General features: G+C 39.7%; 2 protein-coding genes and 1 pseudogene across 5 annotated transcripts; 1 reads left to right on the plus strand and 2 right to left on the minus strand.

Annotated features, from left to right (window-relative positions):
- Nucleotides 1-361: 361 nt before the first annotated feature.
- On the minus strand, nucleotides 362-3,346 carry LOC127777363 (clathrin light chain 2). Its single transcript, XM_052303943.1, has 3 exons — nucleotides 2,934-3,346; nucleotides 1,230-1,383; nucleotides 362-1,123 (listed from the first exon to the last, which is right to left on the minus strand). The coding sequence occupies exons 1-3, from the start codon at nucleotides 3,227-3,229 to the stop codon at nucleotides 698-700; spliced, it is 876 nt and encodes a 291-aa protein (XP_052159903.1). The 5' UTR covers nucleotides 3,230-3,346; the 3' UTR covers nucleotides 362-697.
- Nucleotides 3,347-4,353: 1,007 nt separating this feature from the next.
- LOC127778010 (uncharacterized) lies at nucleotides 4,354-9,670 on the plus strand. 4 transcript variants are annotated; one of them, XM_052304649.1, is made up of 12 exons: nucleotides 4,354-4,564; nucleotides 4,696-4,848; nucleotides 5,061-5,144; nucleotides 5,286-5,404; nucleotides 5,604-5,705; nucleotides 6,925-7,044; nucleotides 7,139-7,204; nucleotides 7,417-7,483; nucleotides 7,574-7,627; nucleotides 8,295-8,382; nucleotides 8,857-8,889; nucleotides 8,983-9,670. In XM_052304649.1, the coding sequence occupies exons 1-12, from the start codon at nucleotides 4,472-4,474 to the stop codon at nucleotides 8,985-8,987; spliced, it is 984 nt and encodes a 327-aa protein (XP_052160609.1). In that variant the 5' UTR covers nucleotides 4,354-4,471; the 3' UTR covers nucleotides 8,988-9,670. The 4 variants fall into 4 exon arrangements, with proteins under 4 accessions (XP_052160609.1, XP_052160607.1, XP_052160608.1 ...); XM_052304647.1 differs by having other exon boundaries at nucleotides 8,295-8,387; nucleotides 8,983-9,661; XM_052304648.1 differs by lacking the exons at nucleotides 8,857-8,889; nucleotides 8,983-9,670 and adding an exon at nucleotides 8,593-8,850 and having other exon boundaries at nucleotides 8,295-8,387.
- Nucleotides 9,671-16,409: 6,739 nt separating this feature from the next.
- Nucleotides 16,410-18,449, minus strand: LOC127778011 (60S ribosomal protein L35-2-like; annotated as a pseudogene).
- Between the last annotated feature and the right edge of the window lie 41 nt (nucleotides 18,450-18,490).

Raw genomic sequence — 18,490 nt, forward strand, 5'->3', positions numbered from 1 at the left:
TAATAACTAATATATTAAAGTTTACTTAGTGATTCCGTAGCGAAGTGCGGCAGACCCTCTCAAGCACCCCCTATTCTTCATCCAATGATTAAGACGCACACACATTTTGCATAATTTCAGCTTTACATCAATGTCATAGTCTCATAGGCGCACTGCTTTAAATCCAGGAAAACAAGCAATAATCCCAACCCCACCTTCAATTTCATACATCGCTTATACTACAATACTATACTACCGGTCTACCACCTTAGAGATATGTGCTTGCCAATATTCCCTCCAGTACTCAAAAGCATGACTTCAGATATTCTCTCCAGTAACCAAAGGATAAAAAGCCCCAAAGCATCGATATACACAAGTAGAATTAATAATAATAATAATAATATATGCAAATAAAATACACAGTTGAGTTTACCAAAATCCGACAACCTGGAAAATAGTACAACCACCGTCACAACATCACACAATCACGCACATCCTAATACAACAGAATTATTGCCAGGATATATCCCCTCTCATCTTTTCTCTACAAAATGCAATAACAATATATGTAGCAACGAATCAAGGTCCCAACATAACACAACACTTTCTTAACAAAAACAACGCTACACCATACGTGGCGCACATCCGTGCCAGACACTCAGCCTTCTCCTCTGTGTCCTACAGGAAACCATTAGCAGCTGAGCCAAGCCGTTATCACTCAGGCAGCAGCAATGGGTTCAGTTGCTGCTGCTGCAGGTGCTGCTGCAGCAGCGGCCTTCTCCATCTCTGGAACACTGCCATTGGCAGAGGCGTCCTTGCTAGCTGCCGCAGCTACCTTGGCTCCATCCTTTCCTGCAGCACCATCCTTACCGGTGGCTGCAGCGGGAGGGGGAGGTGGCTTCATATGTGGAGGGGGAGTGTGCTTCAGCTTCAGCAATATCTGACGCATCCGTGACATGTCAGTGGGCTTCCCAGGCTTTGGGCCCTGGATCACAACAATCCCAGGCTTTTTCTCCTTATCCTTGTCCTTCTTTGCTCCTCTCTTCTCAATGTTTGCAATCTCATGTGGGATCAGTTCTGATATCGCCTTCCAGTACTGCTTGTCTGCGCCAGCATGGAACTTCTCCTGATTGGCCAGGTAAAGCTGGAACACAAGATGGACGAGAAGAAAAACAGAGAGCTATCAGGTAAATATGTTGGCCACAAATCAATAGAGGATACACAGGAGCATTATGATACAAAGAGCCTACCTTCTCCCTTTCTCGGTTTTGATCCTTGCTTGTCTCAACGTTCAGCTTTCGCTTCTCAACAAATGCCTTCTTGAATTCTTCGGCATCAAGGATGATTTGATTCCTCATTTCCTTTTCCTTCTTCTCCTTTTCCTCCAGAAGGATTGCATTTTGACTGTTCAGAATTGGTGTCAGCATCTACTTGCAAAAGGATATATGGCATCAAGCATTAAAAAAATCTAGCGGTCACCTCTATGCAAGTCCTATGATGCAACTGGAATATTCTGGTAAAAGAAATCGACCAAAGGTAGAACAATTTCAAGAGATAGGCCACTATTTGGATTCTCACATTTTAAACAATCACTAAAAGTGATAATGAATTGTGTGACAGCACAATTGTAAGAATACATGATAGAGAACCCAATCAAAACATGTAACCACTGTTGCTCTCTATGCAACACACCTGTTCTATAGTCTGCAAACAAAAAACCAACAATCTCCATGACAAACATACTGTTCCATGGTCAGCTGCCTATCATAAGTTTTTTTAGAGAAAAGGCCAATGGCCCTGCTTTTATAGAAAGCAGATAAACAGTTCAGCTGGGGATGCCAGCGATACAAAAGAGGTTTAAGGGCTCGCAGACCACACAGAACGAAGAAACATTTAAAATTGCAACCATGCCAAGCTTGCTGCAGCAAGAATACACACGGTCACTTTCATTTCAAGAATGGTCAGCTACCCATCAGACTCAAAAGTTTGAAAAAGGACTAATGATCTTTGTAACAACCCCTGTTATACATGAATTACACTGCTCATTTATAGTTTCTCAAACCAAAAGTTGATGCCCTAAGGCCCATGCGGAAATAGCAAAAGGGACAAACACCACAAAAGCCAACACTCAGAGATATTAACAGAAGAAACAGGATGCAACACCAAAGTTGAAACAACATATATGGTTGGATGTTTCTAGGTAGATATCATCAATGTCATAATCCATGAAGCAAGTTACCAAAAGATAATTCCGATAAATATAGATGTCTTGTGGTAATTATGAGCAACATATTCCCTCCTGTTCAACTCAATGTTTTGGTCATTGATTTTGTAACTGCCCCATTAGGCTAGCCTTGTTATAGCACAGACAAGATGTTTTGGATCGTAAAAGGCTGTAAATGAACTCATGCACAGGATATCAAACTTTAGGCTTGTTATAACGTCATACAGCAGTGGCATCATGAGATTCATGACGGCCTATTTAAATGATTTTGTAATCTCAGCATGCCTGAAATTTAGAACATTGTGAGGTGAAGTTGCAGCATGTAGAAATAGTCTATTTGAGCACATTGACAAGTCACGATGCAAGATAGATGTTGCAGCACTTAATAACAACAGTGTAATGAAATTTTCTTATTGATGTCGGGTGTTTAATTTATTGACATCATACTACACGGACAAGCAATAGCATGTTGAAGATGTTGGTAGATGATATCATGAATTTATTCACATGCTAACAAGGCAGCTAGTGCTGATAAAAAAATCGTATAGATGAAAGGATGCGAATCAGGTATCAGATGCAAATCGATTCCATTGTCCGAAAAAATGGAAAATACTACTAGTCGTGAGCAGACTAGAAGACAGGCAACTCGCAACAGTTTAGGTGAACATGAACATGACAGATCTACCCATTGGCAGGTAGATCTAGCACGAGAGAAGAGAAGAGAAAGTACCGGCGCCACTCGCGCAGCAGGAAGCCCTCGTCAGCACCCATCTGGTTGGGCGGAGGGAGCACGGGTCCGTTGTCGTTGTCGGGGGCGGCGAAGGGGTCGTCGTGGAGGGAGCCGTTGGCCTCGGGCATACCGAAGGGGGAGGGCGCGTCGGGGCGGAAGGCGTAGGGCTCCGGTGATGGCGGGAAGGCGTCCGCTGGCGCGGGAGCGGGCGCGGCGGCGTCGAAGCGGAGGAAGGAGTCGTCGTCGAAGGGAGAGGCGGCGGGCGAGGCGGTCGGGGAGTCAAAGGCGGTGGCCATGGCCTCCCTTCCTCCCTCCCTCGGGATCTGATAATTCTGATCTGAGACTGAGAAAGAGAGAAGAAGGAAGGAAGGTGGTGGTGGTGGGTGCCGATCTGAATCCGATCCAGCGGAGAAGGAAGGAAGTGGCCAGAGTATAACAGTCGCCGGAGGAAAAGATGACGGAACTGCCCCTCACGCTATTTCAATTCGGGCCATTCCCCGTTTACGGGCCTGATTTCGAGCTGGGAAAAGGAGGGGTCAATTTGGATTGGAATAAGTCCATTGTGTGTCCCTTCACAAGTGGTCGAGTCTTATTAGCAAAATTTACTATGGTGCACTTAAAAATTTGTATAATTTGCTCATGAATGGAAAACACTGTAAAAATTGGTAATTTGTTAGATGACACTTTTAGCATAATTGAAGAGAGAGATTCTTCAAAATACCACTAGGGCCAAAAACTTTTGAACTAAAGCTAGAGTGAAGATGAAATATGATACTCCCTCGGTTTCACAATGTAAGTCATTCTAGCATTTTTCATATTCATATTTATGCTAGATTCATTAACGGGAAATGCTAGAATGACTTAAATTGTAAAACGGAGGAAGTATATGTTAGTGATGTACTTAGGATTATGACAAATAGAGGAAGAGGGTGAGAAAGAGGAGGAAGAAGAAGGGATCGTAGAGGTTGACATATGGATCCTAGTGTTATCAACTCAATGTAGAGAGGATAGATGGTGAGATCGTTGGAGTGAACAATAAGTTTAACTTGTCAAATTATTAAATAGCTAACTATATAGATATTTAAAGAATGTATGGATCGCATGTTGAAAAAGCTCTCTATTATTTTTAAAGTACTCCTATCATGTACCGGGCGAATAAGGTGGACTGAATACTTTTGAGGATAAAAGAATACTCCGTCCTACTAGTATAGCGATGATTAACGAAGCACTTATAGCATAGCGTTGTTGATGTGATTGTGTGTATTCAAGTATAGATCGGGTACAACTAATTTTGTTCAAAATAAAATCTTTTTCATTCATTATTACAAATGTGGGCCCACATGTCACGCACACCTACCAGATGAGATGTGCCTTTCTTTTTTCTTTTGTGCGCCGGCTGCCTCGCACCGCGGATCGCGCCGCGCCGCACTCCTGTCTGTCTCTGCACTCTCGGACTCGTCTCCCATCCCTGGGGCGTGGGATCCCCTTCCGACCAAGGCAAGGCGAGGCGACCACCTGTCGCCGCCGCCGCCGCCGCCATGAAGCCTCCGCGGCGCCGCTATGGTTTACTCGCGGTGGTCGTCACTCTCATCGTCCTCGCCTCCCTCCAGATCCAGTTCCACCACCTCAAGGTTCTCTCCTCTCTCTATATCTATAATAGCTTCGCCATCCATTTTTAGGTAGGGTATTAGAGCATCTCCTTCTTTGAGGAGCTCCTCTTGCCTGCTATCAAATCCAACCCATTGATGGGAACTTCCATCAGGAGGACCGTCTCACCGGGGACCGCACCTTCGCCACCACCACCACCGACCCCGTTCACTGGCGGACCGGCGCCGAGGGCCTGCCACGCGGCATTGTTCACTCCAACTCCGACATGTACCTCCGCCCTCTCTGGGACTCTGGCGCCAACCCCAAGGTCTCCCTCCCTCCCTCCCTCCCTCCCTCTCTGCTTGCTTCTTCTTCTTGGTAATATTAGCCTTGCTCAGTCTGGGTCTGGTTTTATAGTAGCATCCTATCCTATATAACCCTACCACCCATCTCTACTATCATCATCTGCTTCCAGTTTCAACTTAACAGGCGATTCGTTTGCCCATTTTATTGCTAATGTATACTCTGTTAATTGTGCAGAATAAAAACGATAATCACAATGCTCTTTTGGCGATGGCAGTCGGCATTTCACAAATGCAGAATGTAGACATTATGGCCCGTAAGGTGTGTCTTTATCTCATATTTCTTCTTCTTGCATAAAAATAATATATATTTCTTCTTCGCCTTTATTGTTTTTTCTTATTTATGTTGTTTGGTAAAAAAAATTACCTATTCTAATATGGTTTTAACCATTTACTTGTTTAGTTTCTTAACCAAAACTACACAGTCATGCTCTTCCATTATGACGGGAATGTAGATGGATGGCACAATCTTGAGTGGAGTGATAAGGCCATACACATACTTGCTCGTAACCAAACAAAGTGGTAATTCCCACGTAGCTTGCATTCCATTGCTTTACTTTTTATGGTAATTAGATATTTATTCCCTTTCCTCAAAAGTGTAGTATTGAGCGTCCCCATTCTTCAATATATACAAGATGTAATAGTCCTTTGCTAAAATAGTGCAATGTTCCATTTCATTAGATTTTCCCACTTCCAAAGCAAGCATATGTTCCTGCTGCAGGTGGTTTGCTAAGCGCTTTCTACATCCTGATGTTGTGGCTATCTACGGTTTTATCTTTTTATGGGATGAAGACCTTGGAGTGGACAACTTTGACCCGAGAAGGTATGGCCCAGGTTGTAGGCCTTCTGCTCTAGGCAGATATGTTATTCAGTGCTCAGTATGAAGTAAAACATACCATCTCACCATCCAAGATCTTGATATCAGCACCTCTTTGCTAGTGTACTTAGTTCAGTCAATTTGAAGTTTCATATGCTTTCATGTTATGTGCTGCAGGGAACTGAAATTTTGCTTATGATTCAATAGTTTGTCCTGCGAACTCTTAGCCCCTGTACAGATTGTGGGGGCCTTTTTCAGTTTCCCGTGGGAAATGAAATGGTTCACGTGAAATTCCTGAGCTCTAAAGTCTAAAACCTGTGTTTTGTTGAACAACATTGATACCTTGGGCAGCACATTTGCCGATTTATGAAATTTAGCATGTGTTGACCTTTCTCCTGTGTTCATGTTCTAATCTCGGCATCTTACATGCTAATGCTACTATGCTACTCCCTCCGTTCCAAAATATTGCAACCTAGGATGGGTCTACTACGAATCTGGACAAAGATTCGTAGATGAGACGTGCTGCTGAAACGTGGGCAGCGTTTGTTGTTGATACGACTCTTGTGAGTTGTGACACCTAATCCTTGCGATGATGGAATGGAAAAATTGACACCTAATCAGATTCGTATTACTAGGATGGTTCTGATCCCAGGCCCATCCTAGGTTGCAATATTTTGGGACAGAGGGAGTAGTAATTAGTCAGCTATACTAGCTCTTCCTGTCACTGTATATAGACCAAAATCTGATCAGCCAATATGTTGGTAGCTTACAAATCTACTACTTCCTCCGTTTCAAAATGTAAGACTTTCTAGCATTGCCCACATCCATATAGATGTTAATGAATCTGGACATATATATGTCCAGATTCATTAACATCTGTATGAATGTGGGATATATGTCTAGATTCATTAATATCTATATGAATGTGGGCAATGCTAGAAAGTCTTACATTGTGAAACGGAGGGAGTAGCATTTATTCAGATGGAAGAGTGTATTTTTCTTTTTTAGCCTTTTGCATGAGATTTTGGGACGGAGTTTGTTGTTGATGATATATATATTTTGGTGGAGCGATCTTTACTTACTTTTTTTTGACGTAAAACAGTAGGAGAGGCTCCTACTATGCTAGATCTTTATTTACTTTGGTCATTGATGTTCTTGTATCCGTAGTATATTGCTCCTCTTTTTGTGCTGAAAGTGCCTTCTCATTTGCATGCTCTCTTCCTAGATATCTTGATATAATGGTTTCTGAAGGATTGGAAATTACACAACCTGCTCTGGACCCTGATCTATCGACTGATATTCACCATCGGATCACAATCCGCAACAAGATGACGAAAGTGCATAGGTGCCATGTCTTTGTAATTTTCAATTTTTTCACATCTCAAAACGTCATTTGTTTTTGCTAATAAATGCACCATTCTTTTTTAATGATTATTTAGGAGAATATATGATAACCGTGCAAGTATGAATTGTTCTGATGGAAGTAAAGGACCTCCATGCACAGGGTAAAGATTGTTTAGCCTCATGAGCTTACTTTTGATTCTATTCCAAGTCATATTTTGCTGTTGCTGTTTTGTTCGTTGGCCTAGAGTTTATCTGGTTATCTGCCCTTCTTTATTTTAAATCTTGACACAATTTATTTTCCTAATATTTAGTAACCGCCAGATCATGGGTTGAATGAATGTTTGAGAATATTGTACATTTCTTTCTTGGATAGGTGGGTTGAGGGCATGGCACCTGTTTTTTCTCGGGCTGCTTGGAGATGTGTATGGCATTTGATTCAGGTGCAAATTCTGATAGTGCAGTCTCAATTTACCCTGCCATCTGATTATATTGATGTTGACTGAAATGTTGTAACTCTTTTCTTGACGCAGAATGACCTGATCCATGGATGGGGCCTTGACATGAAGCTTGGTTATTGTGCTCAGGTACTCAAGATAATACACAATCATGCACTACAGCTCTATGCAAGAATCATGAACTGTTTGATTTCTTTTTTGCTATTTTCTAGGACATCCTGTTAAAGGCATTCACTGATAGTACAAGATGGCCTGACAATGTTTGTTCATTTATTGTTTATATCCACCATCGCTTGTAAAAGGTTTTTCACCTGTGAGATGTGTAAGAAGCCACAATCCACCGAATTCCAGTTAGGTGTTTTTTTTGGAGGAAGGTGCTTTATTAATTAGCTAGGAGTTCACAATTGACAAGGGATTGAGTATAAGTTGGAGCTTGCAATCTCCAAAATGCACAATGCCTAGCCCTTCTAGCTTTGCACTAACTCATGAGCTACTAAATTACACCCTCTACTAATACACCTTACTATGACCTGTGAAAGCATCTGCATCAACCCTCGAATTTCTAAAATTGTGTAGTTAGGTGTCTTTTTGGTCCTCGGTTTAATAGTTCCTGTCATGTTATCTTCTTTTTCTTATGTATCATGTGGCTTTGTTGCTACTTTATTGCTCAAATTTCGCCGATGTTTGATCTATCATCTCATCATTGATGAAGATTCATTTTTGTTTTACATAGCATATGTTGATTGAGAATGAAAGTAACCAAAATATTAATGAATGTAGCGCCATGGGATTTCAGGGTGATCGAGCTGAGAAGGTTGGCGTAATCGACAGTGAGTATGTTGTTCATCAAGGAATACCATCGTTAGGAGGACCATCACTAAGCAGTAAGGTCTGTTTGTCGTCACAAATTGGTACTTTTGAAAGTAAAATGATGCACCTATTCCTTACATTTGTACAACATATGATCATGTCTTACATTCCAAACATTATGGTACATTTTGATGTAGCATCATATATTTTTATTTTTTTAATTGTAATTTTCATCTCCAAGACCACAAAAATGCTAAGCTGGACCTGACATTAGTACTTTACAGATTAAACATTTCCAGACTCAGAAGACAGGAGCATCCAGGCAGACTTGAGATGCCCTATTTGATGATAATTTCTATTCCATGAAAAACAAAACTTAGATTTTAGGGCTTCTTACTGTTATCTTCTTTAACCTAGAGTGTTTTAAAATAAAAATAGAAATTTGTTTGGCATATGCCTGCAAGATTATAATATTAGTTTATCACATTTATCAAGGCTCAAGAATGAAGGCTATACATACTGTTACTGACCTAGTTTTCTCACTACAGACCCCTCGGAGATCTCTGGATTTACGGACCCACGTGAGTATAATTTTATGGTCTCTTGTTAGACCAGTATAACAATTCGGTCTTTGTATACTTTTAATTTCAATCATGTTACTCTTGTTTCAATAGATTAGAAGACAATCGTCTGCTGAGCTGGAGAAGTTTAAAGAGCGCTGGAACAGAGCTGTAAGGGAAGATGAAGAATGGACAGATCCTTTTGATACTTGATTACTTTGAAAGAAGAATCCGATACAAATATACAAGCCCACCTGATACAAATATACAAGCCCACCTCACATTAGAGTTGCAGGACAGTCCACATCGATTACAATAATTGGACTCGAGATCATCTCACATGGCAATCTGTGGGCTTCATAGTAAACGGTTTGTTACAGACATTTATCTGACTAGCGTTCACCATTATGTCCTCAAGAGGTGAAGAGCCACTGGATACGGTACCATCAACACAAGGATCAAGGAGCAACTGAACGGCAACCCAAACTAACCAGAGACTTAACACACTGTCTTGTAATTTAATTTAATTTCTCATTTCACTAGGGGTGTATAGTGACATGATATACACACTTGTGCAGTTATCTTAATAGCAAGTTTCAAAGAACAAACCATGCATAAACGCAATACCTCGGTAGTGGAGCTGAACAGCTTTGGTAACACAATATAAAAGATACGGTTATGCTAAACCCTCAAGGATCTGCACGAGCAATGTACGGATGATAGTGCCTGATAACAGGCTGTCCCTGTGTATTGACTATTGATATTACTAGATGGTGGGACGCGCCAATGGCGCGCCGCCTGTAGACAGCTAGGGCACAACAATAGGGGAAGAATAGAAAACCAAATATCAAGCACACAAGAGAGAGAACTAACAAGGCGGATAGTGATAGATAGGTTCATTACATATAGATAAATTTACAGGCAGCAGTCTGTAATAAGGAGCAGATATATAGATGTTGTCTCATATGTACAAACAAACGCAGCATGGACGACAAGCAGTTTAGTAAAATCCATTTGTCTTTTTTCGCTGCAAGCAGTTCAGTAAAAGCTTCTGTTTGTGCAACCCATGGACGACAAGCAGTTTAGTAAAATCCATTTGTCTTGTTTCGCTGCAAGCAGTTTAGTAAATCCAGGAAGGGCTTCTGTTTGTGCAACCCTTGGAACATTCAGAGCGAATTTGATGAGGGGTTTCTTTTCAGAAACAACAGTTTTAGATCTCGCAGTAGAACTCATCACATTTGCCTGTTAAATTGGTAATCATACAGAAAAGGTTAGATGATAAATTTGTACATGGATACTACTCTTTAAAACATTTAACAGGGACTGTATAGCTATGCAGATGCAAACTCCATGTGATTTCATCTGGTTAGTAAGAGAAACTATTGCGACAAATGAAAAACAGGTATTACAAAAAAAATCAAATTAAAAAAAATATTCATACAAATAAGATTACCAAATAGCAACTTTGAGAAATGGATGCATCACAGTATCAGTTTGTCTAATCATACAAGTTCAAGCATTGTCAATTATGGAGGGATACATGACATGGTTTATAATGGAAACAGGACATAAAAAGGATCATGGTACATACTTTGTTATTCTTGGGTAAGCAACCTGGATGAAAATATCAGCACCTAGTAGCAACAACCTTGGTTCGTAACCCAATATGCGAAGAAATATTTTTCAGGAGATGGTCAAAACTAAAGAGAGAAAACACACAAATGCAAATAAGCTTCATGCACACAGCTGCATTCTGTAGTTAATAAAAAGAGTTTAAACTCCAAATTGCATAACCATTCCAAAAAAAAACAGAAGCAGCATCACTTATCGTACATGTGAAAATTGTTTTGAGATATATAACTTACCAGCACAAAAAAAGCTCAAGATAATTTTGCAGATACTCTGCTAATCAATTATATTTGCTGATTAGCTTCATCCTTACCAGACAATATCCAATGAAAAATGCCTTCAGCTGATAAAAAGAGTAATTCGAAAATCGAAATACAGCTATAAGTTCAAAAAAAATTGACACCAATTAACCCAAACCAAAATCACTACAATTTTATAAGGATGGAGCAATTAAAAAGGAGAGTAATTCGAAATGCAGTTATAAATGGTTAGTGTGGAAATGGATGGTACGGTTACCTGAGTTTTTAGGAACACATAGGTCGTGTTGCTCTCCCATGGCATATAGATGGTCGTGAGTATTACTTTGCTATTAGTGTTAAGGAGACACACCATACGAGGTTCACATATGATGATAGTTTTTCAAGCAAACTTTGGAGGTAATGGGGAAGGAGTGAGCTGAAGACAATAGAGGGAACATAAAAGGAGTTCCTGACGTGAATCTCAATAGTTGATTCTCAAATGGATAGATTTGAGAACAAAAATTTTGACCTGGCAATTCAATAGGAAGCGTTAGACTTGACCAATTCATTTATCTCAGCAAAGGTATCATGAAGTCTTACCAAAGTCAGACACAGGTGGAGGTTCTTGTGGAACAGATTGCATAGAGGGCTGTGTCAATGTGCATGGTGGCGGAGAAAATGTGTCCCTGGAGAAATAACATATCAGTACATGAGGATCGAACAGAGGTTCTTCAATTACTTTGATAGCTCAAACAAAAACTCTACCACAGGTAGAACACAAATTCCCTTACTTAAGAAAAGTTAAACTGTTAATGTATCCTATTTTGCACCATATGCATCTTGCTAACCTAGCAGTGCACTAAACTAAATTCTGTTGGGCTTAACGTATGTGATACTTATAGGCATCAAAACAATGCACTGAATTTAGTATGTACTGTAACTAAGCAAGTGAATTACAATGAATTAGACGGTGCATATAATCTCCAGTAATAAGGACTCAAGGATACACTTAACATATAGTACCTCAGAAAGAGTCCGCCGATCTTTATGCAAGAAAAGTTTCTTGAAATCTCCCCATCAGGAACACTTGCCTTCAACAAATTTAAAAACGATTGTCATGGCATCAGTACAATAAGAAAGCACATTTGTTAATTCAGCCTCTGGAGTAAAAAAACACATCGTGTCACATATCTAAGTGACCAAGTGATAATTTCCAATCCTTGACTCAATTTCCATTATCCAACTAATCGACCATGATGTTTGAATAAATATGAATATTGTTATAACAACACCTTCTCATGAATCAACGAAATATTAGAAAATATTGTAACAAAATACCGCAGCTAAGAACATTCTCAATATTTATTGAGATCTCCAAAAAGTAGATAGATATAAATTACCATGGAATAAATGCAGCATTTCCACCAAATTTGATTTCTGTCATTTTAACGTAAAAAAGAACAAAGGAACACATCTTATAGAAATAGAAACTATGCCAAGTCAGTGAGCAGATAATTGCATTCCTATAGTACCTATATGATTTCATTTACACAAACAAAAACCAAATCATGGAAGTATATATTGTCAACCATTGATAACCATGCAGAACATAAGTGTATTTTGTTTAATGGCTCAGTCTGAATGCTTTTCAAACAGCTAAACAGTGCATATTCTGCAAAAAAGAATAATCTATATAGAAGTAGCTTAAAAAGTCAAATCAATCCATTTTCAAGTTTATAATAGGTAATCCTTAATTAATCATGTGCTAATGAGCTTTCTCGTTTCGTGTGCGCTGCAAATCTCAATCGAACGCAATAGAATTTGGAACAAAGGCAACCTCGGAATGATTGATCTCCAAAATATAGCAGCCTGACACTACACACACCGACTTATTAATTTGGCATACCTAAATATCTATTAGCAACCACAATATTCATTATAATGGTACTATCCCTTTGAAATAGCTAGCTTTGTACATCATTGATGCATTCTTGTAATGATCTGCAACGTCATCTGTGAATAAAATGATTAGAGGAATTTAACTGGAGCAATTAGATGGTAGAAGGGGTCACATGTATAGATATATACTGTGAAAAAAATAGGAAATATATGGGGCTTCCATGCACCACAACTGAAACTACCGCCTGGCTTACTTAAACAACAAAAAGTGCATGTTTGCGGAGTGTAGTACCTACTTATATCTTTCATGATAGATGCATGAAGAATCCTTTCACTACTTGAAACTTGAAAGAAGCTTATGGCTGGAAATGGCATGCTCTGCATGAGTTTGTGGCCTCTTCAGCCCTTTATTCCAAAAGATCCTTTGTGGCCAGGTCCAAATAGAATGTATTAGTTACTTATAGGGCCTTTCTGTAACTCAACAACTCACCAACAATTATATCATTAGAAAGAGTGGTTGAAACATCACCACCGAAACTCTGGGTAAGGGAATACATAACAGATGCTCACCTGCAATCATTCCTTAATACTTGCAATGAGCGTGGAAGATATGGAGCAGAACAATGTAGGATCTATAAGAATTGCAATAAAAGCTAATCAATAATAGCGACAGGTTAAATAATATTTTTAGAAAGCAGTCAAGGAACATGTTTCCTAGAAAAGGAATACTCCCTCCGTCCCATAAAAATTGCATTTCTAGCTCCAAGGCTTTGTCCCATAAAAATTGTATTTCTAGCCATGTGGGGCCCAACCAATTGATTCATCTATATAAGTTTCCTTCCATCCCACGTAATTTGGGCTGCTAATGCTTGTAATTTTATTAAGTATGCTAATTATATGGGTTAATTCTCTCAAACTTCCTTTTAATCATTTGTGTATATATGGAATGTGTGCATGTAGTGGGTTCATTAAATAAGGTTATTGTGGTCATTTTCCAATCCTACTATTTTGTCCTAAATTAGCTAGAAATGCAATTTTTATGGGACGGAGGTAGTAATATATATATATTCAACAAATTTCTTTATTTAGTAGAGTATGAAAACTGCATGATTAAATACATATTTGCACAAACCTACTAACTCTAAAAATTTAATTGAGAAACATGTGTGCATGGCCTTGTACAAATAGACATGGAACAAGTTTAAGCTCAGACATAGGAATGGTGCATGGATCTTATATCTTCTTGTCATGATTTACTTGCATAATAAATACGCAGAAGACGGATAGGCCATGTAAACCATGGATAAATTATAATTGATATGCATTCCAGCCTACATAGCCACATGGAATAAACATGACCTAATTAATCTTTTAGACAAGCAACAGGCTGTGCATGACCCAACAGTGCCAACCAAAAGTTCCAGAGAAAGTACCAAACCTGATAGTAAATATATGTTTGAAAAAAAGATAATACCATATTTGCACTTGGGTAACACAAATATTTGACAGTTTATTCAAACCACTTCCTTTCGTCATGCAATGTTTGTCACTCTTTTGCATTCTCTACAATTTTAATGGATTTAGATGTTTGGCATGGCACAATGGAAAAATAAAGTTATGAGTTGCAAGATCATGCACAAAATCCAGTCAGTAGATGAAATAGTTTTGAGGGCTATAACACCTCTGGGTAAGTTATACACTATTTCTGATAGGTCACTACAAAACTGAAAGCAAATAGCTATATATGTAGATTGAAGCCTCCATTTAAGTGTGGCTAGTAACCTATAGTTTAATAGCTTTTTTAGATAATGGATTAAAAAACCCAGCCTCTACATGCAGGTGGATGTACACATGCGCTATAGTTTAATAGCTAAGATTGTCATGTTGTTAACCACGCAAATACTAAGGATGTCATATTAATGCATGCATACATTTATTGATATTTTTTAAGATATCTTTTGTGGTGATAGAAACAATCTAGATCATTACATATTTTTTTATCAACCAAACGATCTTTACTATTTTTTTATCCGTGGTTGTCTCCCATCCTTCGAGAGGAATATATATACCTCCTCATAATTTAAGAGATAAAAAAATTAATCCGGTTAAATTGGTTAGAAAACAAGTTTATTATTAGCACCGGTAAGATTTTTCTGATCGTTGTGAGGTACAGAGATGTATATAGTGTTAGTCTGCATGCAAGTACATACTCTCCGTTTTTTTAATAGATGACGCCGTTGACTTTTTGTCGCACATTTGACCATTCGTCTCATTCAATTTTTTTTTGCAAATGCCAGATATAAATCATGCTTAAAGTATTTTGAGTGATAAAACAACTCGTAACAAAATAAATTATAATTACGTACATTTTTTGAATAAGACGAATGGTCAAACGTGCAACAAAAAGTCAACAGTATCATCATTAAAAAACGGAGGTAGTATCTCTTAATTGGCACACATATCTATACCTCAAAATGTAAGTAAAAGGCACAAATATTTATAAATATAACTTACCAATCCTATTCTAACCTATAACCTGGTTGGTAGTGTAACCTGAAACATGTCAAACTCTCCATCCAAAGTTTAGATTTCAAAGGTTAACATGTAATATCCTAAAAGAACAAACTGAACTAAGTGCACTCCTGCTCGATGGACAATTGTGACAAAACAGATCAGGAGATAATCCAGAAAGTATTTTCTCATCTAAGGATGCACCTATTAACAGACCAATAGCACAAAAAATAAACCAAGGAAAAAATTACATACTGTTCTTAGTGGCAATGCAAAACGCTATAGGAATGGAAACATCTCTGCTACCACTCATGGTCACACTGTCAAGAATGGCAACCTATACAACAAAAGGTTATATCAATGTTCTAGCCAGAAATAAAAATTAAATGAGTGGTTTAAAAAAGTTCAAGATAGATGTGGCTTCAAGTAGGTGCGCCTAGATCATAAATAAAACTATACAAAGGCTCAAAAATATCCTTACACTCGTTCAGCTTGCATAGTTTGATAAAAAAAACACTAAGTTTAACACAGAGGCAAACCTTTGGAAATGAAAAAGAAAAAAAAGTTGCCTGTGTATATAGGTTTAAGTGGCAAAGATAAATTTAATTTATTATGTATGCTATACCTAACCAAAATTTTGCTCTGTCCAGCTACAATTAAAATTACTGGTACTTAGTGTTGCTATTTCCTGTGTATATAGGTTTTGGCATCAGGTAGCACCGATTGTACCACTTTGCAATGTTGCTATTTCCTTCAGTGGATTTTGAAATAGCCGCATAACCACTGCACTTCTACTTTCTGTTACTCAAATACTAACCTCCTTCTAGGATAACATGAGGTAACCTGTCAAAACCTTCTGTAAATTGATCATCATCCTCTGAAACTGGACCAACTGCACATCCAATATTTTATCTGTAAATTCAGAAAGTAGCAGAATATGTTCAGAATAGTGGTCTGACCAAAAAGAAGAAGAAGAAGAAGTTGGGAGCACAAAAGGTATACAAGAAGCAGACAAGAGTATTCCCTTTCAAAGTGGACATAATATTGTGCCATTCTCGACATACAGCAGTTGCCATTAATCCAACAAAAACTACCAACCACATCTAGTACTACGCCGACCCATGCACTTGAGAAATAGGAACCGAAATAAGCTAATGCACACGGTGAAATAAGATAAGGATCAATACAAGAATAACATGAGCACACAAAGATATGTAGAAAAATGAGCAAGAAAAAGAGGGGGAATTGAGATTTCAGGCTCACTAAGTCCATGTCAATGACGAACAGACGAAGCCCTGCAGCCGCCGCCGAGCAGCACACTAAGGTCTTCATCCCCACATGCTGACTTGCTGTGGCAGTGCTGCTGGGTTACCTGCAAACAAATAAGGCAAGGAACACCTGTTTAAGGAGAAGATACCTGAGCAGAAATACAACATATGTCAAAGCTGCAAAATTAGAGTATGACTTTAGCTAACCTCACACACAATAGTCCCGTTTCTAAATTTGCAAGGCACGTCACCCAAGACAACTTGAGGCAAGCAGCCATGCTCAATATCCTGTAACAATACATTAGACAATTACGAAATCTATAGTGACGCTGCAAGAGATTGGGAATAATTTTGTTAAGGATAGAATCTTTTGGCTCAAATAGAATTGCAATAGAGCTACTTGGTTCCCAAAAATCACCAGCAAAGAAATAAAATGCATGATGATTCTATACATGATTGGCAGAACCCATGACTTCAGTTTTTTTTCAAAAAAAAGGGCATGTGGTTCTAAGAAATGTATACATAACTACCAGTTCTCTCTGATCACATCATCAAAAGATGGCCACATGTGCAAAATTGTGCAATAAATTACATAATAAGAATCACACTTACAGAAAACAGAGCTTGAGATGCCTTGCTGTACGGCCTCTTCTGTGGATCATCACCAATCAGAAACAGAAGCATTCCCTTTGCAGAAACCAACAGACGTTGTTACGATCAACAGGTTACAGATAGATAATCTCTATTCAGATGTAAGCCATACCTTTGCCTGGGTCACTAATTGAATACCCACCCAGAAACAGGTTCAGTGCAAAAGACGGCTCAAGATCTACACCACAAGAGTGTTTGTGAAAATGCTGCGACAATAATCAACAGGAAAAAATCATCAAAAAATCGTGCAATTAGATCAGGTCCTCACCTAAATCATCAGAACCAACTCCGTTTCTATCCGATACATCCAATCATGCAGCAGCGCCGGGCTACAATTTTATAGCAAGGACTATAATGAAATCAACAGTAACATACCATGCAAAACATTTGTACAATCTAACAATCAAAAGCAACCGACAATAATGAAGCCTCGTGCAGTTAACAAAATGATGTTGCTAATAGAATTAACAAAAATGGTGTAGCATGCAGATATAGCAGTACAGTCCAATTCACTGCATTAACAAACTAAGTTATCTACTCCAATGGTAGTACACATTTCATACAAAAATACAAAACCACCCAGGTTAAGCTAAAAGATAGAAGGAAGATAACACCATCTGAATCTCTAGGCTCTACCAGCATGAGGTTTTGATATCAGTAGTAGCTGTGCACAGTGTTATCTATACCTGGTGCTTCGTGAGGCAGCGGCGGATGGCGCAGGTTTTCTTGGGAAGGAGGTCGAGTGGGAGGAGGCTCTTCTTCTTCTTCTTGTACGCCTCACGTAGCGCCGTCCTCTGCTTCTACGAGATCACCGTCAGCATGCGCGCGATCGATGTGCGCACCACCTTGCTGCAAAACGAAACCCCCCACAGACTCGATTCGCTTCAGTTCGATTTCGAATCGCAAGGCACACAGAGATAGAGAGATTGAGAGAGAACAAAGCGCGTACATATTGGAGAGCTTGTTGGGGGCGCCGCCGGTGACCCTGGCGACGCGGAGGACGGAGTGTTCCGCCTTGAGGTCCTTGAGCTGGGCCTGCAGCTCCGCCTTGTTCCTCCCCCGAAGCACGTCGACCTTGATCCGGGCTGCACGACCCCACCATTCACACGCACGGTTAGATCCACAGGCGAGCGGGAGAGAGAAGAACAAGCATCAGCAACGGGCTGTTGTAGCTTACCCATGGCGACGGTGACGGTGACGGCGGCGGCGGAGGCGGTGGCGCGGCGCACGAAGACGGAGGTGGACGCGGCGCTGGCGGAGGTGGTGGGCGCGGCCGCCGCGGTGGCGCGAGGGGGAGGCGGAGGCGGCGGCGAGTGGCGGCGACTGCGGGAGAGGGTGAGGGAGAGACGAAACGGAGAAGGGGGCGACTGCGGGTTGGAGGGTTTAGGGTTTAGGGTTAGGGTTTAGGGTTTAGGGGTTAGGGTT

The sequence above is a fragment of the Oryza glaberrima genome, chromosome 6, assembly GCF_000147395.1.
Source record: "Oryza glaberrima chromosome 6, OglaRS2, whole genome shotgun sequence".
Classification (NCBI taxonomy): Eukaryota; Viridiplantae; Streptophyta; class Magnoliopsida; order Poales; family Poaceae; genus Oryza; species Oryza glaberrima.

What these genes read in the sequence shown, in the direction of transcription:
- LOC127778010 (XM_052304647.1), top strand. Translation starts at nt 4,472, where the DNA reads ATGAAGCCTCCGCGGCGCCGCTATGGTTTACTCGCGGTGGTCGTCACT. An exon ending in AAAGGACCTCCATGCACAGG is followed by an intron (nt 7,205 to 7,416) that starts GTAAAGATTGTT and finishes TTTCTTGGATAG; the next exon opens with GTGGGTTGAGGGCATGGCAC. An exon ending in GTGTATGGCATTTGATTCAG is followed by an intron (nt 7,484 to 7,573) that starts GTGCAAATTCTG and finishes TTCTTGACGCAG; the next exon opens with AATGACCTGATCCATGGATG.
- LOC127777363 (XM_052303943.1), bottom strand. Translation starts at nt 3,229, where the DNA reads ATGGCCACCGCCTTTGACTCCCCGACCGCCTCGCCCGCCGCCTCTCCC. An exon ending in CTGCTGCGCGAGTGGCGCCG is followed by an intron (nt 1,384 to 2,933) that starts GTACTTTCTCTT and finishes AATTCTGAACAG; the next exon opens with TCAAAATGCAATCCTTCTGG. An exon ending in AAAACCGAGAAAGGGAGAAG is followed by an intron (nt 1,124 to 1,229) that starts GTAGGCTCTTTG and finishes CTTGTGTTCCAG; the next exon opens with CTTTACCTGGCCAATCAGGA.